Here is a 25,986-nt window from a genome sequence, read left to right as displayed (position 1 = left end):
TGACCAAAAATTACATCTCTTTATTGAAATTGTTAAAAATGGACTGGAGTGGACAGTCACTTTGTTTTAATTAGCTCACTAGATTATTTTGATTAATTCACTCATACAGTCTGACAGATCAGAGCCTCATATAATGAACATCCTCATCATAGATTGAACCCAACCATTAAAATGGACATACACTTTTTTAGGTTGTAAAATAATTACCTACCATGTCAAAACTGCATGAAATGGTCATTTCAAATAACATTTGATCAAACAAATAACTGAATCATCAAGAGATTTTCCGGCAGACACATATAAATCTCAGTTTCACGAATATTTCTAATATTAAATACAGTTCAATATAAATATTTATTTGGTCTATAAAAAGATGATTCTGTAAAACAAGCAATTTGACATGGACATTTGTTGTAGCCATGTCAAAAATCATCACAAATACTGCATCTAAGATTTGGTCATGCAAATATCTTATATAATGCAGTTTGACAAATTAAGAACTAAGGACCAAATGCTTCAAATTAAAATGAGAAGCAAAAGGGAAACAAGTAACAGTGAAAAACATGGATAACTGTTTCAAACATCTGCTGTTTGAACAAAGTACTAAAGTAGTAATGACAATCAACCTAATCTGCAGTTACAAGTGCAAAGGCAAACACACAGTTTTTAATATAATTAAAATGGAATTGAAATAGGTTGAACCCAACACTTTTTTTTTGACATGTCTCTCACCACTCTCCAATTCAATGGCTACAAAAAACATGAAAGGTTACAACTCCTTCCTGAAACACCGTAAAAGGCACTAGGGTAGTAAGAACAGAGTTCTACTAAAGCTACAGTACAGCTACATCACTGAACCCTTTTCATTTGGTAGAAAAGTTGAAAAGAAACGGTGATCAAATCACCATCCAAATGGAAAGTCATTGAGAGTATCTTGGAAAACGTCACATCATGTTGAAACTAAATGCTTTGAAATAAGACATTGATAACACAACCCAACAGTTAACCATGTAATTTCTTACATTTATTTAAAATATTTATTTAAAATAGTTCCTGATTAAGATTCACTTCAGAATTCGGAGGCATTCAGTATAGAAATAACTACTGTAATCAGCATCAGGAAGTTGCCGACCCCCCCCCCTCCATACACACGTAAATATTGGACTAAAAATTATACCTTCCTATATGATACTTATGCTAAAAAAATATACATACTCTACTGCTGTTTACTTTATGCTCGTAATCTTATATTTTCTTATTGTTGCATTGTCGAGAAGGAACACACATGCAAGTAAGCATTTTGATAGACGATGTATACCATGCGTATCCCGCACATACAACTAATAACACTTGAAACTTGAGTTATCTGCATCGATCCTCAATCTGCAGGGAGACTTCCTGGCCAAGATAAAATGGTAGTGCTAAATTAACTGACAGTCTAGGTCCAACCACACTGTTTATTAGAGGATCAGAATGATGTGCTCTATTTTAGTCCAAGTTTATTATCATATCAGAGCCCTGTACTGTCTGTTCAGCATAACCACAAAAATGACCTACCTTCTCACTGAAATGGAAGGAGACAAGCACAAATAAAACAAACTCGCACACGTAAGACAAGGCCACAACATAGCTGTCTCCTGAGCGCTTCCAGTCAACAGTGGCCAGTAAGACACAGACAGACCAGCAAATGGACAGGACAACAACAGTGCATTGCAGAAACAGTGCATTCCCAGATAGCACATACAATTCTGAGATCCCCTACGTTTCTTAGAGCATGGTGAGAGCGTGGTTGTCCTATGGTTATTTTGCATACAACCTTCCCACAACTTTCTGGGAATGGTGCAGGATAGTTGCTTGGCTTAGGAACATTCACAGCACATTTAAATAAGTTGACAAAAAAAGTTATTCTCTTGGTATTTCATTACTTTAACAGAACGTTTCCTAAGAGTTCAAACATGGTTACATTTAATTATAATGTTGGTAATGTTCTAGGAATGTTCTGCAACTGGTTTGACATTGGGAATGTTCTCAAAAAGTTCAGAGAACATTAAGAAACAATGTTCTTCTGTGGGAATTTCAGTACTTCAGCATAACATTTTCTACAAGTTTCCTCATGGTTCTATTTAAAGTCACGTTCTCAAATTGTTCCGAGAACGTTAAGAAAACTTTACATAAAAACCACAAGAAAACATTCAGAGAACGTTCTAAGAATGTTATTAAAAAACATACATTCCGTTTTCAGCATCAACAAAACTGTCTCTATCCTCCATCTTGTTAAGTTTGCTCAGGTGTGTTGGTTGCACCCACTAATTGGCCACACCTGATCTTAATTAATGCTTGTTTCCTTTGAAATGGGGTCTGTTTGAATAGACTAAAATGAATAGCTTTATATACAAAAGAAAAAGGCATACTAGCTCCATCCTGGTGGCGCAGTGACTAAGTCCACGGATAGAGAACAGAATATTATAGGTTTGAATCTCACTAATGTGGTCAAAATAAAAATGTATTTGCATGATTAATGCCTCAGGATATTCCTTTCCATGTGTCCTATCTATGCTTGGAGTTTAAAAAAAGTTAACCCACTACAAGCTAGCATTGTTAAGGAAGTTATTAAAAAAACTCAAAATAGCATATAATTTCTGTTCTCAGAGCATTAATAAAACCTCCCAGGAAAACTTTCAAGGAACCAGAGTAAAACGTTTTCAGAACCTCCATGCAACCTAAAAATAAAAGTTCCCAGAACAGGCAAAATTTTCACTTCTGTTCTCAGAATGTTTTAAAAAAACTTCAGTTTTAACAGTCAGGAAACATATGGCTTCGTTCCCAAAAACATACGCTCCCACCCCTTACAAGGAACAAAATGTGCTAGCTGGGTTTCTATTAGGACAGTACTATAGACATCTATATATCATATGTATTCCATAACCACACTAGGATGTACAGTTTAGCTTTCTTATCAAGCCTCTGCCCCTGTGGGCCAAGATAAGATACAGTTCTGTTGTTTGACAGTTGGTCCAGGAACAATATTGTTTTTCCAATAATGGATGTATCTACAGTATATCTATATCATTGTGATCAGCACAGCAATGGGCTCCAGTCCTTTCAGTATTTTCTCTGCTAGTGGGAAACTGCTGGCAATCTTCCGGTCAGCACTCTTTTTTTGTTAAAAACAATCAAAAACAAACAAATCAATTAGCCAGACAATTTCCAATCCTATGATAGTATACCTATACTATATACCACATTAAAGCAGTGAAAGCCTTGGTCACTTCTGGAAAGAGATATAGTAAGAACACTGAGGTAAGAGTTGGGGTTGGTGTTATCTCCTCTAATCCTCCCTTGGCCCCTCCAAACACGAGACCCGCAGGAAGTGATTCCGTGCAGTCAGGTGCATCCCCTCCTATAAAACAGGAAGTTCCTCACTGTGTGTCTGAGCCAAGTCCTCCTGACGCTCAAAACAATCCCACTTTTAACCATCTGACTTATAGGGCTAATGTCCTGTCCTCTATATATCCCACAGTGACACCGCTGCATCACATGTGCCCAGCCCCAGTCATGGCTTTTCTCTCATCAGTACAAATCTATATATTCAAACGTCAACCGCTCATCTTCAATAATAATAGATAAAAAGAGCCCTTTAGAAAAATAGATGAGAACACAACCAGGACGCAGGCTGAATTTATCAGATTAGAATTGAATCCTTATTTTCTCCCAAGTACAAAAAAGCAGAGAAAGTATTTTAAATAAATACTCAGGATAGACAATGTATGTACGGTTGGGGAAGGGGTGACTAATAAGAGAGAGAAAATTAGTCTGGTTGATCCATAACTTGCTCTGATGCCCAAAATCATTAGTGCATTTCCATTAAAATTGAGACCATAAAATGGGAAATTAAGATAAACAGAGGTCAAATTCTGATTGACAAAAGAAATTGAAGTAAGATAAAGCGAATAGGATTTAGTAATCAGTGCTGACATTCTGTCAAATCAGTCTATAGGAGTTCCCTGATAAGAGGTTTCTGTCATTAGAACTGGCAGGGCCAAAGGTTAGTGGTATAGGGGGTGGATGTACAGGATATGTAAGGTGTGAATTTCCCATGTTCCTAAGGGCTTGGTTTTAGATGAGCAAGGGTGAGGACAGGGGACTGGGGGATCCACAGGGCTCTCTCATCAGGACAGCTGCAGGTAGGTGAAGAGCTGGGGCACCAGGAAGAGGGTGCTGAAGCCCACCGTGCTGTACACAATGTACCTGTAGGGTAGCTCCACCTCCATGTGCTGCCGGGCCTTCCTTACGTCTCCACTGGGGATGCCAGAGATACGGCAGGCCAGAGGGATGGTGATGGCCTTCATGAGGGCCCTGATGGCCAGCAGCACCAGGACGCCCAGGCACATCCTCAGCATGGCTACGGCCAGCAGGGCGGCGTTGAGAGCCGGGGGGGATAGGGGCAGCTGGTCCAGCGGGGGGTCGGGCATCAGGCCAAGGTAGTGGTTAAGGTGGGAGGCTAGGGCCACGCCAGCGCCAGTGCCCAGGATTTGAGCTGTATCGCCCCGCGAGGTGCTCCAGGTGTCCAGGGTGAAGGAGAAGAGGCCCATGCCCAGGTGCAGGGAGATGATGATGAGGGGGGCGTAGCGGTATGTCAGGTTGAAGTTGTCAATCAGGTCCAGCGCTGGCTGGAATACCACCAGGATCAGGAGGCTGTACAGGAAGCCAGCAATGATGTCCTAGAAAAAACAACATCAACAACTTAGCAAAGTATACATAATACAGACAGCACTCAATAAATGCATAAAATCTTAACAATGCTTTAATCATGTGAGTAATGTATGACAGATTTTCAAGTCTTGCTTAACCCGAGTTTTTTTTATTTGAAATTGACACAATAGAGGAAGACATGGGGTTGTCACAGCAACAAAGTCAGAAGGTCTGCCTACCCGACCAATCAGTTGAGGGAGTGTGATGCCGGTTTGTGGGAAATGCCTAATTTTCGAAATGGCATATCTCGAGTTCAAGTTTGAGGACCAAATAACAATATAAATACATACAGGAACAAGAACTGCAAACATCATTAAAAATGCATAACATTAAGAAATGACAAAAGTTTTTGGCAAAAGGGTAAGTTGTCCTTCCTAGTAGCTAACTTTCCCTATTCTTATCTAAAATGAGCTAGCTAGCTAGCATAAGGGGTTCCATTCCAAGCACAGAGGAGTAATTCTATTTGACAGAGCAACCTTCTTAGTTTCCCTACTAGTGTTTCATTCTAATAGTAATATCATATTCTTGACCTTCACTTTATATCATACACTTTTACAACATTAATTTCATTTTAATAATGTTGAAGTACTAATTAACAATGGAATGTTCCTCAATAAAATTGAAGAAGGTGGGACCTTAAACGGGTGTCCCAACTCTGTGGTCACTAAAGATCCCATGTTTTCACTGGATGTGTATATCAAACTGTTTTCCTACCATGTAATACTGTGTATAAAAGTACCATATATGTGAAGTCTTTGAATAATGTATATGTAACAAAATATCTGTAAAAACCTTTTATTTTCATTTTAATTGTCCTCCGAAGGGGGGTGGATGGGCCAAAAACTAGCGAGGACCATAAAATGGTGGTGTGACATGTTGTGCAAAAAAAGTACTGGCTGAGGAGAACAACCCACCATTCTGAAAAGAATCAGGCCAGGGGTCATGAAGCAGGCTACTCTGTTTAACAGAGTAGCCCGTGCTCATGTGTCTGTTTTAGTGAAGTTGACGTTCCAGATCACTTTATCATTTAGTGTGCGATTCCATGGAGGCCACCGCACAAAGACTATGCACACAAACAGCCTAATGTGACTCATGTCCAATAAAGCTCATTCTCTACAGTGATTATTTTCCTGGGAAAGTATGGGGAACGTATCAGCAGGGTCCAACTACATATATGTGAGACAGTGCTATAATCTATATTTGATTTTCACTTTAACCATGGTGAAACACCTCTTATCTACCTACGGTTCAGTAACCAGAGGGTTAAACTACGACAGAAGCTAGATCTACTCAGACTTTTATAAAGTTAGCCAGCTTCAGTTAGCTTCACATTCCAACTCAGGCTTCATCCATACTACGAAGGTGGATATTGATCATGCAGTTGCTGCTAACTCAAGCTGGCTTGTTACTGCCCGTGCATGTCGCACATGGCCAAACTATTAATTGAAACAATGCATAACCATCAATCGATGGTCTAGTTAGTGTCACAGTTTCCTTTTTTCCAGCAATCAACATGAAAGAAAAGTTATCTTGCAAATTCAGCAGGCTATGGTATGAAATAAGCTATTAGAAGTGCCGTCATTCATTTATTACGTATCGTTAATGCCGTCTTTGGTGTGCTTATCAATGCACAACCACCTTTCCCCCCCACTCCTATCCATACAATTATTTTATAAAGTCATACAAAGGTTTTACTGTGAGTGAACTTTCAATTGCATCCTGTCATTACTAAAGGTCTAATGTGGTAGAAATGGTCATATTAAAATATCTAACACAAAAAAAGTATATATTTAATCAAAGATGGTGGATAAATGAAGATGTCCCACGCAAGCTGTTTACCATTGGAAAAAATAGGTCAGTTCTGGTCTGCTTAATGGGGTGGCTCTTCCATAGGCACCAAAGCATTAGCAGCTGGGTCTGGTCTGCGTATTTCATTGACTGTATTTGAACCAGAAAAAAAAAGAGGGAGTGGGATGTCTTGCGTACGCTTCCGTCTCTGATTTAATCGTCTTCCTGAAATGAAGGGGATGATGACGCAATCTTTGCAAGAGGGAGGGGAATCTGATTTCATTTGCTCAGTTATTTCATTCGGTGTAAGTAGAGTTAGCAGTGAGTTAGCCTGCCGCAGAGCAGGTCAGTTCTGAAGGATTCGTTGCCATAGAAACTTACCTGGCTAAAAGGTGAGCAACTTTCGTATGACCGGTTATCCCAAGTTGAACTCAGAGTTGACCCAGCCAGTTTCTTAGAGCTTGGTGAGAGTGTGGTTGTCCTATGGTTATTTTGCATACAACGGTGCAGGATCATTTCTTGGCTTTGGAACATTCTCAGCACATTTAAGAAAATTAGATTTTCTTGGCATTACATTACTTTAATAGAACGTATCCTAAAAGTTCAAATTCATTTCAATGTTGGTAATGTTCGAGGAACTGGTTTGCCATTGGGAACGTTCTCAAACAGTTCAGAGAACGTTAAGAAACAATGTTCTTCTGTGGGAATTTCAGTACTTCCGCATAACGTTTCCTACAGGTTCCTCATGGTTTTATTTAGTCATGTTCTCAAATTGTTCTGAGAACATTAAGAAAACGTTCCACAAGAAAACTTTACTAATGTTCAGAGAACGTTTTAAAAATGTCATTTAAAAACATACATTCCGTTCTCAGCATCAACAAAACCCCCTCTCTCCTCCATTTTGTTAAGTGTGTTCAGGTGTTTTGGCCATGCCCAGTAAATGGCCTCACCTGATCTTAATGAGTGCTTTCCTTTGAAATGGGGTCTGTTAGAATAGACTAAAATGAACAGTTTGTATGTGTCAAAAAACATGCATGCTAGCTCCATCTTGGTGGTGCAATCCCCATCCTGGTGGCACAGTGGACTAATTTCATGGATAGAGAACAGAAGACTATAGGTTTGAATCTCACAATTTCGGTTTTCAAAGCGTTAATAAAACCTCCCAGGAAAACTTCAGGAACCAGAGTAAAACATTCTCAGAACCTCCCTACAACCTAAAAATAAATGTTCCCAGAACATGCAAAGTTTTCAATTCCGTTCTCAGAACATTTAAACAACTTTCAGTTTTACAGGTTAGGAAGCGTATGCCTTCGTTCCCAGAACCAATGGGAAATAAAAAAAACGTACATTCCCACAACTTCCAAGGAACCAAACGTGCTAGCTGGGGAACAAAGCTACCTCACTAACTCCTCATACAGTATCCGATTCATAGTATAGGGCTCAGGACAGTTAACTATTTACACTCCACCCACTGGACAAAAACTGGTTGAATCAACATTGTTTCCATGTAATTTCTACAAAATAATTGTACATTGACTCAACGTGGAAAACTGATTGGATTTGCAAAAAGTCCTCAACATAAGGATATTTCGTCTTTTCACACCACTTTGAACCTAAATCCAATGACAAGGCGACATTTTTTTAGTTGATTTCACATTAGCTGACAACTCAACCAAAATTAAATACAAAATAGATGTTGAAATGTCATCTGTGCCCAGTGGGCATAGATCATCCTACCTCTACCCCGCTCGCCATGCTGTCAGTCATTAACCCACCCTTGCCTACACGTGTCTACTACAGCCATGTCAAAGTCATTCCACGTTCACGTGTTTGCACTTGGCAGCCTCTCTGTGTGACCTCAAGTGGTAAAATCACTGCAAGGCCACATGTTACAATCAAAGGGACTTTCAGAGCTCCAGAGGCGAGATAGGCCAGAGGTACACAGTGAAATAGCTCTAAGAAGCACTTTCAGACCAGCTTCTATTTCCACTACCGACAGGGTTTCTGTTAGGAAAATGTGGCGCCGGACAACATGACCGGGAAGATTTTAATTTACCGCCATTTGAGAAATTTACCAGACCCATATGCATTGGCTGCATAACCCAGTAGGGTCCACCCACGGTGCCCAGAATTATAATCACATTTAGATAATGGTAATGCATCTAATGCATAAGCTTTTTTTAAGCTTTTTTCTTTCCAACAATCTACTCTTCCATAATCACCAATCCTCAGTGTGAAAGAGCAATGGCCTACTGCTGCATTGACCTGTAGGCTATGAGTTCCATGCGCTCATTTCTTTAGCTGCCAATCATTACCGTGTATCAATGTGTCCATATGGCAGATGCTGGTGATCTCTCATTAGTTTACTTTTAGGTTATCATTTTCATTCAGATTTTTAGACTAACCAGTTGACAATGATTTTGAGAAACGAAAGCGTTATTAATGAAGTTAAATTGTTCCACGAAAATGAGCATTTGAAAATCATAACTGGCATGCAGAACGGTATTAATGGTAGGATAAATTGTTTGTTTCCCCAAACTTTAAACTCACTATGAAGCCTATGAAGTCTTTATAAAATAATTGCCTCCATGTTTCCATTGTCGGATTTTGCCTATAGGTTACTTTGAAGTGAGGTAAGAAATGCCTCATAACATGAAATAGAACATTCAGGTTTCAAACCATTAAGTAACCGGTTTTAAAAATGTATACTGCCTCCAGCTCACATTGTAAAGGGATGGGTGATGTGCTAATAGCCTGTTGCCTACACTTGAATGGTGAATGGGAGACGCGCTTCAATTACAAGTTGAGAAGGGGGGGGGAAATAGCTCTTTTTAAATCGTGCACCAACTGTTTTTAACACACTATTACATTTAGAATTGTTGTGCAATTAATGGTCTTATAAAAGCACATGTTTTACTCCAGCAGCAACCAGCTGAGGAGATGCAGGAGAAATCCAGCTCAAAATAGGCTCTGTATGCTGTGTATGTGTGATAGTTGTGTTGGATAAATAAGAAACATGATGACTAACGAAAATACACACAGACCAATTTAATACCACAAATTGCAAGTGAACCTATAGTCCGATAAACATGACGGTGAAATGTATTTACATGAATGAATAAAAAGCATTATTTTGGAATGGGATTTTTTTCTCTCCCAGTCATTTTGGCCGGCAACAGTTTTATTTCTCGGCTTTTTTTCGTTCGTTTTTTGGCCCGGCTAACTGAAAACCTGTTACAGCCTCTCACAGTAACCTATGTACCAATAATAAGTATCAATACCGAATTGAATGTCAGAAGTGAAGGGGGAACTTGTCCATACAAGTTCAATATCTGTATTATTCAAGATTGATTATATTTATTTCTTTATTTATTTTACCGTTATTTTACCAGGTAAGTTGACTGAGAACACGTTCTCATTTGCAGCAACGACCTGGGGAATAGTTACAGGGGAGAGGAGGGGGATGAATGAGCCAATTGTAAACTGGGGATTATTAGGTGACCTTGATGGTTTGAGGGCCAGATTGGGAATTTAGCCAGGACACCGGGGTTAACACCCCTACTCTTACGATAAGTGCCGTGGGATCTTTAATGACCTCAGAGAGTCAGGACACCCGTTTAACGTCCCATCCGAAAGACGGCACCCTACACAGGGCAGTGTCCCCAATCACTGCCCTGGGGCATTGGGATATTTTTTTTAGACCAGAGGAAAGAGTGCCTCCTACTGGCCCTCCAACACCACTTCCAGCAGCATCTGGTCTCCCATCCAGGGACTGACCAGGACCAACCCTGCTTAGCTTCAGAAGCAAGCCAGCAGTGGTATGCAGGGTGGTATATTACACTGTATTCATTTCAAATGCAGGGACTTAAAAATAAATCACAATATCCTTCAATGTCAATGACAGTGAAGGCTTTACCAGGCATGCCTCAGTACCAGGCTAGGAGAAAATGGGAGTCTTTGGCTCCTCTGGTCCAAAGTTTGACTGTTAACTGTGAAGTCAACAAAAATAAAAGTAGCAGGAAATATTCCATAGGTGGGGTCACGAGTTTATATCCTTATCAATGCCCTTGTAATGTTTTATCACCTTTTCTCTTTTAATCATTAAGAATTAGTCTCTCATATGCTATCACTAGTCTGTCCCAACCGTTGTCTCCATTGGTCCAACTAGGCTAAACTCAGACACCCTGAAAATGTAGCTTGTGCTGACACTACACTAGCATTAATCTAGTGCTACTCAGTGCTCACTCCAACCACAGCCAAACCAGCACTCATAAAGCCTATAGAGAGAAATTCCGTGAACTGTGGCATACAACCCACAGAATCATTTATGACATAGGTCCTACATTGCCTACCATTACTGAAAGCCTGGGAGGAGGATAGAGAATAGACAACTCCTGGTCTGTATTACCTCTTAGATCCTAAATGACTTAATAGGATCAGCTATCAAGCCTCATTAGTTCCAATGACCGTATATTCCCAGCTTTATGAGAGACAGGCCTGGAGGACCAGCCTTTGTTAGCCTCTCAGATGGTGGAGAAGATGGTGCTGGCATATCTACACTAATTCCTTTAGCTACATTTCAAACCATTCCTGTGTAGGAAAAGAGGGGGAAGCGTATTCATTGAGCGAGATAAGATTTTAAGTTGATACAGAACACATTAAGCAGTGAAGCCTGGCAGTGGTCAGAGACCACAAATGGATGTTCTACACTCCAGCAGACCCCAGAATACAGTTTCTGAAATAATGTCCCCCAGACACAACATTTAGCCCCATTAACAGCGTTAGCTCTGCCATTAAAGGGTTATATGAGCTGGAAACAAGCCCCCCCCCCCATGTCCTGTACAGAGAGACACAGATCAACAGTGTACATGAGGGGGTCAGTGAAGCTATAGAGAAGGAGGAGAGAGGCTACACAGGGTTACTGCCTGGGGCTGGGTAACTACTAACTCCCTTGCCTGTGCCTAGTTGACTGCACTGTATCAGTCCATCAGTCAACTCCCTGAGACATGATACAGGCATCACCAAAGCAACGGTTGCCCATGCGACCGGCAGTCAAACGCAACACTGCAGCCAACCAGGCCAATGACATCATACCAGTAAGCGACAACAACATCACCCCTTGGGACTTAATTGGAGCTGTGGAAACAAACGCACACGTTCTGAAAAACACAGACACTCTCACTAACAAACAGCCACTGAGTCAAACATGCAGTTCTGTATCCCTGGTGCTTAGATGTAGAAATGGAGGCCAACAGGCAGGTCCATATTAGGACAGACAGCATGCCTCATAGCTACTAGTCTGACTCTCCAGATGGGCCTACTGCCTGCCTGCCACATCTGAGCTGTGTGTTCTATTACATAAGAGAAAAAAACATTTTGGGATAAAAAGGTTGGAGAAAATACTAAAAATGGCCTTTACTTTCTTCTTCAAAGAAAGTTTCAGGATAAATACTCATACAGCCCCCAGCTGTGCTCTGGACACCATATGTGAACTGATTGCCCCCCATCTATCTTCAGAGCTCGTGCTGCTAGGCGACCTATACTGGAACATGCTTAACTCCCCAGCCATCCTACAATCTAAGCTGGATGCCCTCAATCTCACAGAAATTATCAATGAACCTACCAGGTACCACCCCAAAGCCGTAAACACGGGCACCCTCATAGATATCATCTTAACCAACTTGCCCTCTAAATACACCTCTGCTGTTTTCAACCAAGATCTCAGCGATCACTGCCTCATTGCCTGCATCCGTAATGGGTCAGCGGTCAAACGACCTCCACTCATCACTGTCAAACGCTCCCTGAAACACTTCAGCGAGCAGGCCTTTCTAATCGACCTGGCCGGGGTATCCTGGAAGGATATTGATCTCATCCCGTCAGTAGAGGATGCCTGGTAAAAAAATAAATAATAATAATAATTTTTTAAATGCCTTCCTCACCATCTTAAATAATCATGCCCCATTCAAGAAATTTAGAACCAGGAACAGATATAACCCTTGGTTCTCTCCAGACCTGACTGCCCCCAACCAACACAAAAACATCCTATGGCGTTCTGCATTAGCGTCGAACAGCCCCCGTGATGTGCAACTTTTCAGGGAAGCTAGAAACCAATATACACAGGCAGTTAGAAAAGCCAAGGCTAGCTTTTAAGCAGAAATTTACTTCCTGCAACACAAACTCTAAAAAGTTCTGGGAAACTGTGAAGTCCATGGAGAATAAGAACTCGTCCTCCCAGCTGCCAACTGCACTGAGGACAGGAAAAACTGTCACCACTGATAAATCCACTATAATTGAGAATTTCAATAAGCATTTTTCTACGGCTGGCCATGCTTTCCACCTGGCTACCCCTACCCCGGTCAACAGCACTGCACCCCCCACAGCAACTCGCCCAAGCCTTCCCCATTTCTCCTTCTCCCAAATCCAGTCAGCTGATGTTCTGAAAGAGCTGCAAAATCTGGACCCCTACAAATCAGCCAGGCTAGACAATCTGGACCCTTTCTTTCTAAAATGATCTGCCGAAATTGTTGCAACCCCTATTACTAGCCTGTTCAATCTGTCTTTCGTGTAGTCTGAGATTCCCAAAGATTGGAAAGCAGCTGCAGTCATCCCCCTCTTCAAAGGGGGGGGACACTCTTGACCCAAACTGCTAAAGACCTATATCTATCCTACCTTGCCTTTCTAAGGTCTTCGAAAGCCAAGTCAACAAACAGATTACCGACCATTCCAAATCCCACCATACCTTCTCCGCTATGCAATCTGGTTTCAGAGCTGGTCATGGGTGCACCTCAGCCACGCTCAAGGGCCTAAACGATATCCTAACCGCCATCGATAAGAAACAATACTGTGCAGCCGTATTCATTGACCTGGCCAAGGCTTTCGACTCCGTCAATCATCACATCCTCATCGGCAGACTCGATAGCATTGGTTTCTCAAATGATTGCCTCGCCTGGTTCACCAACTATTTCTCTGATAGAGTTCAGTGTGTCAAATCGGAGGGCCTGTTGTCCAGCCCTCTGGCAGTCTCTGGGGGTGCCACAGGGTTCAATTCTTGGACCGACTCTCTTCTCTGTATACATCAATGATGTCACTCTTGCTGCTGGTGAGTCTCTGACCCACCTCTACGCAGATGACACCATCCTGTATACTTCTGGCCCTTCTTTGGACACTTAACAACACTCCAGATGAGCTTCAATGCCATACAACTCAACTCTCCTTCCGTGGCCTCCAATTGCTCTTAAATACAAGTAAAACTAAATGCATGCTCTTCAACCGATCGCTGACTGCACCTGCCCGCCCGTCCAACATCACTACTCTGGGCGGTTCTGCTTTATAATATATGTGGACAACTACAAATACCTAGGTGTCTGGTTAGACTGTAAACTCTCCTTCCAGACTCACATCAAACATCTCCAATCCAAAGTTAAATATAGAATTGCCTTCCTATTTCGCAACAAAGCATCCTTCACTCATGCTGCCAAACATACCCTTGTAAAACTGACCATCCTACCGATCCTCGACGATGTCATTTACAAAATAGCCTCCAATACCCTACTCAATAAATTGGATGCAGTCTATCACAGTGCCATCCGTTTTGTCACCAAAGCCCCATATACTACCCACCACTGCGACCTGTACGCTCTCGTTGGCTGGCCCTCGCTTCATACTCGTCGCCAAACCCACTGGCTCCAGGTCATCTACAAGACCCTGCTAGGTAAAGTCCCCCTTATCTCAGCTCGCTGGTCACCATAGCAGTACCCACCTGTAGCACGCGCGCCAGCAGGTATATCTCTCTGGTCACCCCAAAAAACAATTCTTCCTTTCGGTCACCTCTTCTTCCAGTTTTCTGCTGCCAATGACTGGAATGAACTACAAAAATCTCTGAAACTGGAAACACTTATCTCCCTCATTAGCTTTAAGCACCAGCTGTCAGAGCAGCTCACAGATTACTGCACCTGTACATAGCCCATCTATAGTTTAGCCCAAACAACTACTCTTCCCCTACTGTATTTATTTCTTTATTTAGCTCCTTTGCACCCCATTATTTCTATCTTTACTTTGCACATTCTTCCACTCAAATCTACCATTCCAGTGTTTTACTTGCTATATTGTATTTACTTCGCCACCATGGCCTTTTTTTTTGCCTTTACCTCCCTTATCTCACCTCACTTGCTCACATTGTATATACTTATTTATTTTTCTACTGTATTATTGACTGTATGTTTTTACTCCATGTGTAACTCTGTGTTGTTGTATGTGTCGAACTGCTTTGCTTTATCTTGGCCAGTCGCAATTGTAAATGAGAACTTGTTCTCAACTTGCCTACCTGGTTAAATAAAGGTGAAATTAAAAAAAATACTCTTCTCACACCCTGACGACAGCATTGTCGCTTATAGGACAGATGGGTCTGCACTGTAGACCTCAAGGCACTACACGAAGGCAAATATAAATCTGTAATGTTCACATTTCCCTAAAGCCCAGTGGCAGTCAGACTAAACAAGTCTACTGTACAGTCATTTACAGTCTGCCAGGATGCCCATGGAGTTGTGTGGTAGATGACACAGAGTGGAGTAGTGTTTATAAACTGTGCCTGAATGCATCCCATAGTAAGCCACTGTTTCAATCCAATGCATTTATTTTTGTATCTTTCTGGTGCTGGGACTAGTTATTTCTCCACTGGTTCCTGTTACGGGAGATTGGTGATAGTCCCTATGATCATAGGGGAGTAACCTAGAATATGTTAAATTACCAACAACAACCTCTCTCATGTCGTCCCAACTTCTAGCTGGAAGTAGTTGAGGGCCACCAGCACCAGCCTTTGTGGGCATGTGGTATAGAGAGACCACTTCCATAGACCAACATGTTGCCTGCCATGTGGGGGTCAGAACCCCTCTTCCGGCTTACCAGACCACCAGCTTTGTATCTGATAAGCCCTCTCTTCCCTAAAATGCCTATAATCATTTGATCTACTGCAGAATCACTATGCTCTCCCCTCCCAAAGAAATCATCCTTTTTTGCAGTGTTGTAACTGTCCTATACAGGCCTCTACTGAGGTGTCTATAACCTACAGGCAGTCCGGGAGAAGACACTAGAGTAGAGCCAGCGCCTGACACAAAGCTCAGGACAAGGTGACATTACGGTTTAGATACTGTTTCACATAGGTTAGGTATCAAATTCAAGTGCTTTCAAGACATGCCAGCAGTGAACAGTCCTGAATCAACTAGCTGAGTGGTTGACAGTAGAGGTCGACCGATTCTGATTTTTCTGCGCCGATGCCGATTAAATCGGAGGACCAAAAAAAGCTGATGCCGAATAATCAGACGATTTTTATATAGATATTTGTAATAATGACAATTACAACAATACTGAATAAACACTTATTTTAACTTAATATAATACATAAATAAAATGTATTTAGTCTGAATTAAATCATGAAACATGTTCAATTTGATTTAAATAATGCAAAACAGTGTTGGAGAAGAAAGTAAAAGTGCAATATGTGCCATGTAAAAAAGCTAACGTTTAAGTTCCTTGCTCAGAACATGAGAACATATGAAAACTGGTGGTTCAATATTCCCAGTTCTTCAATATTCTCAGTTAAGAAGTTTTAGGTTGTAGTTATTATAGGAATTATGACGCGTCGACTATTTCTCTCTATACCATTTGTATTTCATATACCTTTGACTATTGGATGTTCTTATAGGCACTTTAGTATTGCCACCCTAATCTCAGGAGTTGATAGGCTTGAAGTCATAAACAGCGCTGTGCTTCAAGCGTTTCTAAGAGCTGCTGGCAAACGCAGTAAAGTGCTGTTTGAATGAATGCATACGAGCATGCTGCTGCCTACCACCGCTCAGTCAGACTGCTCTATCAAATATCAAATCATAGACTTAATTATAATAAACACAGAAATACGAGCCATTGGTCATTAATATGGTCAAATCCGGAAACTATCATTTTGAAAACAAAACGTTTATTCTTTCAGTGAAATATGGAACCGTTCCGTATTTTATCGAATGGGTGTCAACCCCATATTGTTGTTACACTGCACAGCCTTCAATGTTATTTCATAATTTTCTACAATTCTGGCAAATTAGTTCACAGTTCGCAACGAGCCAGGCTGCCCAATCTGTTGCATATACCCTGACTCTGCTTGCAATGAACGCAAGAGAAGTGACACAATTTCCCTAATTAATATTGCCTGCTAACATGAATTTCTTTTAACTAAATATGTAGGTTTAAAAAAATATATACTTCTGTGTAATGATTTTAAGAAAGGCATTGATGTTTATGATTAGGTACATTTGTGCAACGATTGTGCTTTTTTGCAAATGCACTTTTGTTAAATCATCACTCGTTTGGCGAAGTTTAAGTAGGCTGTGATTCAATGATAAATTAAAAGGCACCGCATTGATTATATGCAACGCAGGTTAAGCTAGTTAACCTAGTAATATCATCAACCATGCGTAGTTAACTAATGATTATCTGAAGATCGATTGTTTTTTTATAAGTTTAATGCTAACTAGCAACTTACCTTGGCTCCTTGCAGCCACAAGGTCCTTTTGACACTGCACTCGCGTAACAGGTGGTCAGCCTGCCGCGCAGTTTCCTCATGGATTGCAATGTAAATCGGCATCCAAAAAGGCCGATTACCGATTGTTATGAAACCTTGAAAATCGGCACTAATTAATCGGCCAACCTCTAGTTTACAGCCTGGTTGATATTAGTGTAAACGGCAGGTACCACCACAAATATGTGAAGTAAGGTAGACTTACCAGGATGGAGTGCATACCCATGTAGATGCGGCTAATGCAGACCAGCACACACCAGCACATTGCCAGAGTGAACCCAAACATGAAAGGGTACTGTAGAGAGAGAGAGTAAGAGAGGGATGAGGAAGGAGAAAGCATGGATGAAATTATACTTCAATAGAATACGTCAACCCCTGATCTATAGCAGGGATGTCAAACGCATGGTTTTTGTTTTTTCATTTGAATTAAGACCTAGACAACCAAGTGAGGGGTTCCTTACTAATCAGTGAGTAAGTACAAGGGAGAAGCAAAAACACGTACACTCAGCCCTCTGTGGAATGAGTTTGAAACGTGATATATAGGCATATATACACTTCTCAGCAGTGCTCATTGAAATTGATTTGACAGACCTTTGGGCTAGTACTCAAAAGAAGGGGGGTGAAACACACATCGTTCAGTCACACGAGGATTATGCATTTTTCTATACAGCATGCCACTTGAGTAATTTTCTTATCAGATGGAGTGCACTTGGTCCATAAAAAGAGAGAGATAGAGGGAGAGGACTGCTGAGGTTTGCACAGAATCCCTGTAACCTCCCCCGGTTGTCCTTCCTCCCACTCATCTGGGACTGAAACCTTGAGGGGAAATCAAGATGATGACTTAATTAACCAGAGTGGAGCCTAAACTTGCCGCAACACACACATCATCATACTGGATTCACAGCACACTACTGGTTCCTCTGCAGAACTGAACACACACATCATACTGGATTCACAGCGCACTACTCGTTCCTCTTCAGAACTGAACACACATATGGTTGGAGATTTCAGTGTCAAATGAAAGGTAATTAGTCCATCCAGTGAACAATGCCTCTCTGAAGGCTTTACACACAAGAGACTGAGAAACACTAGGGGAAACACTAGGGGAACAGAGAGCGAAAGAAGGAGAGGAAAAGCTCATTTGTGTGTGTAGTAGACACAAAGCCAGGCCACACACATAGCCTGCTGCCCTACTGCCTGCCCTCTTAAACTGTCCTGAGGTCAGTGTTTCTGTGGGAGCAGAGAGCAGGGGGTTGATGAAATCACAAGCCTTGTGGTGGAAGACTGTCCAAACAGCCCTGTCAACACATGGACTATCTGTTGAGGGGCCCCACAGGTCCACATCCATGTTAACATGCTCGTTTGGCTTGGAAGCCCACTGACAGACCTCTTATGCTCTGGTGTGTGGTCATACTGCGGCTAAGGCATGCAAACATTTATGGAGGTGGTGTGTGTACAGCACTATGCTGTGTGCAGCTTGTGGTTCACTGGCCGCTTGTCATTGAGAAGGATCTCTGCTGGGCTTGTAGCTCTGTGATCACTTGGTGGTGGTGGATCCCTACATTACTCAGTTGAGATGCTGACAGAGACGGGACTGGATTGTCAGTGCAAAGTCTACAGCAGCATTCTGTGTTATATCAACACAGCCAAAACAAAAGGTCACATCTGTAAACATGGTTTGAATGGTTGTCCTCCTGACCAGGCCTGTAGCAGCCTATTGCCAGGGAAATGTTTTTCTCCATGTATTAGATCTGTCCCACAGAGGACCTTGGTTGCCTCTCCCTCTGGCTTCTTCATACAGAGAGACATCTGGCTCTAATTACTCGTGCAGGGCCGGAAAGACTGTGTTAGGAGGGGGTCTGCAGCACATCCCAAATACTTGCTCTGCTCAGGCAAGTCAGCGGCAGGCATTCCGCATGAAGACTACGGCATGCCAGAGCAAGTCAGAGAGAGAACTGTAAGGACGATACAAAAACAGCCTAATGAAAGAGCATGATAGGCCTATAATGTTGAGAGGACTGTCTTTTTGAGTCAAATCTGAAACAACACAATGGCTGGGCCCGTGGCATAACTCTAGTGCTGAGGCAAAAGATGTGAATGGCTTATCTGATGACCTGCAGGAGGCTTAGTTCCTCTCTTATCTCCAGGCAAACAGACCGTGAGCAGTGCACATACATCAATCCCTCCCCTGCACTCATGGCATGATTCAAACAGCATCATTGTCGCCTCTGAAATGATTCTCCAGCAGAGCTCTTTAGAACTCGGCTGCCAGAAGGAGTAGGTCAAACTCTGCAACTCTTTTCCCAACATTTCTGTAAGTAAGAGTATGTTCTCTATCAGCTAACCTGGTAAATTAAAAGTAATAATAAGAGTAGGAACCATATGGCCAGCTGTATATGTAGACCTTACAGACTTTTATGTCAACATTTGCATACTGTGCGAGGAAACAGGGAATGTATAGGAGGGATGTAGCCTACAGGCAGAGTTAGGGGAAGGCAGTGCACTGTCAAGGTAATGACAGTGGAGCCATGAAGCACGACTTTCTTTCCTTTGGCTCTTTCACGCTTCATGATGATTTGGTATGAGACAATGAGTAATAAGGCCAGGGACTTACAAAAGACTATAAAAATGAGCACTGACTGTGGGAATAATGCAATAGCTTCTGCAACTGCACACTGAAAGGAATCATGTCTGAGACACTGTATAACTCTATGATATAATTGTATAATTAACCCTTAGTTTAGCTAGGCTGCTTGGGGGAGATTGAAGTTCAATGTTTTGTCCCCCCAAAAATTACACTTCACAAGTGACAGTAACATCAATAAACAAATCCATAGAACAAGGGCTACATATTTGCATGACTGTCAGCTGAAGCAGCCTTGAGGAAATTTGACCCTTACAACTGTAACAAGTTGATGACACCACTTATAGTGGGGTGACTAAGAGGAACTTGATGTTGAAACTTGATGTTTTCCTCAATAGCTGCCAGTTCCATGAAAACACTGCCAAGTGGGGAAGCAATTTGATCAAACTGTGCATTGATACTTCCTCCTCCTAACTGAAAACAATAACACAGCAAAACTTTACCTCCCAGCGGCCATAGGTCAGCAGTAACAGTGAGAATGGAATGGCCGTGCCTGACATGGCGTGTGTAGAGGGCATACTGTACTCAGAGTTGTAGAACATCTCCACCTTGATCACGGGCGGTGAGGCTGGCCTGGACAACCGAATGACATCCTTGGTGCTCTGGCCAAGGTACATGACCCAAACCCAGATGGCAATCAGTCGCCGGCTTACGTAAGCGTCCACGTTCCATATGATGAACGGGAAGAAAGTGATGTAAAACAGCTCGTTGCCCAGCTCAGTTCCTAAGGTGAACAGGTAGTACAAAAACTTGTTCTCGATTAAAAACTCCTGGCCCACATCACCTGTCAGGGAATTTTTGCGCAGCGGCTTGACAGTAGTCTTAGGACTGGGGTCCTCACTAATCCGTTCATCAGGTGTCTCAGAGGTGCATTCCACCCTGGACCCGTTGACACCACTTGAGCCGTTTTCTTTGAGGTCCCGTACCCCGACATCACTGGATCTTGCGATGCGGCAACCGCTCCCGATGTGCCCGGCCGTTTTCCCCGCAGGAGTGACTGACCGGTTCTGAGAAGAATTGTCTACTCCTTCCTGTTTCAAACTGTTCCCCGGCGAGGTGACTTTTCTCTGCCGAAGACTCTTGGTTTTCTCCCCTTCACCTCCGTTGACAGTACATTTCTCATTTTCACCCTGGAGATGGCTAATGCTGTTGTTGTGCAAGCGAGCTCGCTCCACTTCTTCGGTCTCTGCTGGGTTCCTTGAAAACGTCCCGCTCACACCGCAAATCTGCTGAAACCGTGCTACATGAATCGGGTCTTGGAGGTAATTACAGAGTTGTCCAATTTGCGTTATAATATTGTGTGCCATGTTGATTCAATATAGAGCACTGTGTATTTACTATAAATTACCCGTTCCTAGCTAGCTAACGTTAGCCATATAGCAAGCTTCCTATGCTTTCAAGCAGCAGCTCGTGCATCATGAGTTATTGCTCATTCCATACAGCTTATTCCCATAAAATAAACACGTGTATCACGTTTTCCTGTCGAAGGCAGCAACAAGGCCGGTTAAAAGATCAGGTGATACATTACAATGCTCGGCAAACACGTTTTAGATGACAGAGGCTTTTTCTCGGAGCTAGTCGTCCTGGAACCTCCGCTATCTCAAGTAGTATCCGGTTAATGATAGATCTATGAAGTGCTCGCGAACGCGCACGCATGGGTGACGCACTCACGATTTCAACGGGACTGCGCTTGTATTCAGGTTAGTGCTTATCGATTCCTTTGGACGTCCCTACTCTAAAGCCTAACCCTAACATGAACCCCTACCCATAACGCGTACGTAACCATAACCCATACCTTAACAATTTTAAACGTAAACTTCAATGCGGTAGGGACGTAGATTGTCGATTCCAAAGACCCTTGTATTCGCGATTTCGCGGTGCTGTGGACGCGCTTCACAATTTAAATAGGGCAAATCATGGGTATTGACCCAAGCTTTTATCTAATCGTTTTAGCTTGTCACTTTAAATACATTTGCTTCCATAGAGTAGAATATATACCTATGGATGAATGAAACATCATAATATCCCTGAATTGTCAGAGTCCCTCTTCTATCATAGTCTGATGCTCTGTAGCTCATCAGAGTAACGTTACCAATAATCACTCCAACACGTAATGGAGGTGTCATTTTACACACTTTATTTTATAGCATTAGCAATCACCTGAAAAAAGACAGATTCATGGTGCTACTTAAGTCTTTTGGCAAAATAGCTTGTCTTTAATAAGGAATAGGCCTATGTAAATTGTCTTCCAAATATACATTTCATACAGTAAAATATTGTGTTGAAAAGTAGCATTTAAAATTCTATTTTAGTCTGTAGTTTGTAAGACGTTTAACAATAATGGAAAAACAATTCTTACACTGAACACACTCAACTACCGATACTCAATTACAGAAAAAAATGGACAATAGCAAACGATATTCACATTGTTGCACAAATTTGAAAATAAAATAAAAACAAGATAATGAACAGTCAATCTATTCATAAATATGTTATTTACCTTAACATTGTTTGCCTGACACATAAAACTGAGAAATCTGCAGAAAAATATCAAAATTAGCTAGAAAAAAACAGGGAATTGTTTGACATAGGCATAGTCAAAGAAAGCAATATGCCAATGTGCTCTTGCTGAATAAAGTTAGTGTATTCTTGGAGCATGAGTAACAAGCACTAAACAGGGTCATGTCTCTTTGAGAATGAAAATTATTTAATACGTTAAAACTGGCACATTCAAGACGAGGCTGTGAAACGGCCTAATGTTCTGCTTTATTTTTCTTGGCCTGAATAGATTCAACCTCAAAACAGAGCTACAGAGAGCTAATTTAAACAGACAAGAAAATATAAATATTGATGTCAGAATGATGCACAGTACTGAATAGCCAGCCCCAAAATTCACACACTCAACTTGACCACTGGAGGGCAGCAAAATGTTGTAGGAAAGAACACAGAAACAGGAGGGGGGGGGGGGAATGACATGCATCACTATGACAGAAATGTGTAACAATTGATTCGCCCAGAGAGTTGACTTACACCAAAACCTCTATATCAAATGCATAATGCTTAATTCTTCAACAAATATGCCATCATGAGATTCATTTGAATTCGTTTTTCCCATATGCATTTCAATCATGTTTTGCAAGCTTCTGATAAGTAGTCTATCATTTAACATTAGGGATATGTTTAGTGAAATATAATATTTTTCAAATACACAACAGAGTAGTTTGATTGTGGTCACACAAGCATACTAGCAGACATCCAAACCTCCAAACACAAACCTTGTCTGTTTCTCTACACTCTTAGAAAAAAGGGTTCCAAAAAGGTTCTTCGGATGTCCCCATAGGATAACCCTTTTTGGTTCCAGGTAGAACCAGAGGGTTCTACCTGGAACCCAAAAGTGTTCTACTTGGAATCCCCAAAAATATTTCAAAGGGTTCTCCTATGGGGACAGCTGAAGAACCATTTAAGGTTCTAGATAGCACCTTTTTTTTCTTAGAGAGTAGTGTAGTGGCGGGGTGCATGAGTTGTACTATATGTATCCCTTAAGGTTCACATGTGCAAAGACCATTAAAACAAATTCCTGCAAGGAATCTCTGACTCTCACATCAGCTTGTAAAGGCAGTGACGCTGTAATAAAGATGCCCTTAGAAGACAGACCCTGATTTGGACTCTTGCTCTGTTGACCTAGTCAAAAATCACACAGGAGAAGCCGTAGCCTCCCTTTTGGATGTAGATAACGTCAGACTGCAGGATACAGAATGCAGCTCTGAGTGAATAGGGGGTTCTGTCACCGAACCACTCCCTGCCAATTACTTCGATGTGCATGGTCCATATCAATTTCTTCCCGTACTTTGTCAGCAAGTCACAGTCACCCATTATCATCCAGTTTGTAGAGCAGGACTTGAGCCCCGTGGCCAGGGGAGATGCTGGGACATGTGCCCAGGCCATAGAGGCATGTGGGGGAGGGGTAGGGAACCAGGTGGTAGTGGGGTATCTCCTCCAACCCAAAGGACTGAGAGCAGCAGTCTGCCACCACCACCTTCACACGTTTCCTTTCTGGGTAGAGCAGCCGCTGCCCGCCTGAGCCCCTTTCACAGGTCCCCTGCCTCTCCTCTTCCTCCTCCACCTCCTTCTCCTCATGGTGGATCTTCCTCAGAAGGTTGTTGATGAGCACAGAGCGTCGCAGGTACGCTTCAGGGTCCTCCAGGAATCTCAGCTTCTCCAAGGAGAGCTTGAGGATGCAGCTGCGGTCCTCCTGGCGTATCAGGTGCTGAAGAAAAAGAGGTTGTGATTATGAGACAGACACATCTAAAGTGTCGTGTCATAGAACAACAAATTGATGTCTGAACATGTCAACACAAACAAAGCAGTTCGTACTTTTTGAAAATATCCATGTAGGTCGCCATGTAAATCCTCCTCTTCCGCATACTTCCTCTTGAAGTAGGCAACTTTCGACGTTGTTGAATGGTTTGATCTCTATTCAAGGGAATTGACTGCTTGAAGCACAATCAGGAAAAATGCAATTACAACCTTGATAAAGCTCTCCCTTTGAACACATTAGTAAGGAGAGATTATGTGGTTAAAGGAGTGACACAGATTTATATAACAGCCCCAGCAGTAGTGGAGTCATATCCACGCCACGGTACATTACCTGATGACAGCCCAGAGCCACAAATGAGTTGTCTGACTGGGGTCCTGATTGCTTGGGATGCTCTCTGAGCCTCACACATTGCCTTCAGGGGCCTATAGTGGAGGAGAATGAGATATAAAGAGAAAATAAGAGATTGGAGAGACACCTGTTTTATTAAAGTTGTAAATCACACACAACATGTTTTAATCTGTATCTCAAAATAACCATTAAAAAAATATTCTGCACAATTTGAAAATGTGGGTTATGTTTTCTCAGATGTCATCTCACTGCATAGGCTATTTACCATGGCCAGATTAAACAGATTATTTTTTAAATATCAAAACAGCTTTTGGTCTTATTTCTGCAGCATGTGCTTTGTAGGCGAAGCTGAAATCTTTACAGCCATTGCCATTTCCCCACACAAGGCTATTTACAAAGAAATTGGGTTGAGTACATGCGTGGGTAGTCTGTGTGTATCTCTGTGTGTGTGTGTGTGTGTGTGTGTGTGTGTGTGTGTGTGTGTGTGTGTGTGTGTGTGTGTGTGTGTGTGTGTGTGTGTGTGTGTGTGTATATTGCACTTGTTAGTGCATTTTCAACTGAATGACACCTGCTATAACACGTTATTTTACTCCCACTGCAATTAGGCACAGTGGAACTGTGATATTCCTATTCAAGGTATCAAACAAAATACCTGTAACACAAATAATGCATTCACCTGCTTGGACATGTGACAAAAAATATCATGCAACTGATTGATCTTTATGATTATGTTGATAATGATGATACCATGCAATGATGATGTCTTAATACTACTTAGCTATCTCTATCAGTTTGGAATGTCACCTATTTGTAAGAATAACCCACACATTTGATCAAATATAATCACATCAAGGAAAAGGAGGAGGAAAATTACCTTATGATGGCGATCTCCAACAGTTCATAAAGCACTTCAGCAAATCAGCAGTCCTTTTATATGTAGGCAGCCTTTGAAGGTAATGCGTTCTTCTGGATGTGTCTGTCCAATGTGTGACCGTCCGTTGCTGCGACATTTACCGTCTGTGCCAATTATCCCGCTCCAAGCTCTGGCTCCAAGCTCTGCCTTAAGTTTGCGCTTCACACCCAGTCACCGTATCTTCGTTTAAATAATCCCTTCAGAGTACGAAACACTCCTAGGGTCTTAAAATATCCTTTTCTGTGCAACAAGCAACAACACCATTCTCTCTACAACCTCATTGGTCTTCGCCGAAGCAGATGTTTCCTGTTGCTAGGAGAGTCACTAGGCAATGATGACGCTTCATCATCAGGCTCCATTATTCTCACATCCTCTAAATGTGCTCCTTGGTTTCCAACCCCCCCCCCCCCCCCCCTCTCTCTATCTATACCTGGGTGTCTCTCTCGCTCTACTTTGGTGTATGGGCAACCTATTGACTGGATGAGTAATTATTTGATGTCTGATTTAAATGTAGGCCTAACCTTTCTATTTTACAGCTGCTATGATAGCCTAGATATGACAAATAAACAATAGTGCCCTATTCAACTTGGCTTATGTACAAAACATAGAGCTCTCGTTTCTCCCTCTTAAACCTGGAATTATTAACTAAATCAAGC

General features: G+C 41.9%; 1 protein-coding gene and 1 long non-coding RNA gene across 2 annotated transcripts; both read right to left on the bottom strand.

The window, feature by feature from the left end:
- sgpp1b (sphingosine-1-phosphate phosphatase 1b) lies at positions 1-21,672 on the bottom strand. The gene is made up of 3 exons (XM_055863311.1): positions 20,195-21,672; positions 17,313-17,402; positions 1-4,721 (listed from the first exon to the last, which is right to left on the bottom strand). Exons 1-3 carry the CDS (start codon positions 21,056-21,058, stop codon positions 4,170-4,172), a joined length of 1,506 nt encoding a protein of 501 aa, XP_055719286.1. The 5' UTR covers positions 21,059-21,672; the 3' UTR covers positions 1-4,169.
- A 193-nt stretch (positions 21,673-21,865) lies between these two features.
- On the bottom strand, positions 21,866-25,697 carry LOC129811753 (uncharacterized). The gene is made up of 4 exons (XR_008752936.1): positions 25,292-25,697; positions 24,400-24,491; positions 24,126-24,241; positions 21,866-24,018 (listed from the first exon to the last, which is right to left on the bottom strand). It is a non-coding gene; the product is annotated as an uncharacterized LOC129811753 (long non-coding RNA).
- Positions 25,698-25,986: the final 289 nt, after the last annotated feature.

This window comes from Salvelinus fontinalis, chromosome 15 (genome assembly GCF_029448725.1).
Source record: "Salvelinus fontinalis isolate EN_2023a chromosome 15, ASM2944872v1, whole genome shotgun sequence".
Classification (NCBI taxonomy): Eukaryota; Metazoa; Chordata; class Actinopteri; order Salmoniformes; family Salmonidae; genus Salvelinus; species Salvelinus fontinalis.
The sequence above is the reverse complement of the archived record's forward strand: the minus strand, read 5'-3'. Positions and strand labels throughout refer to the sequence as shown.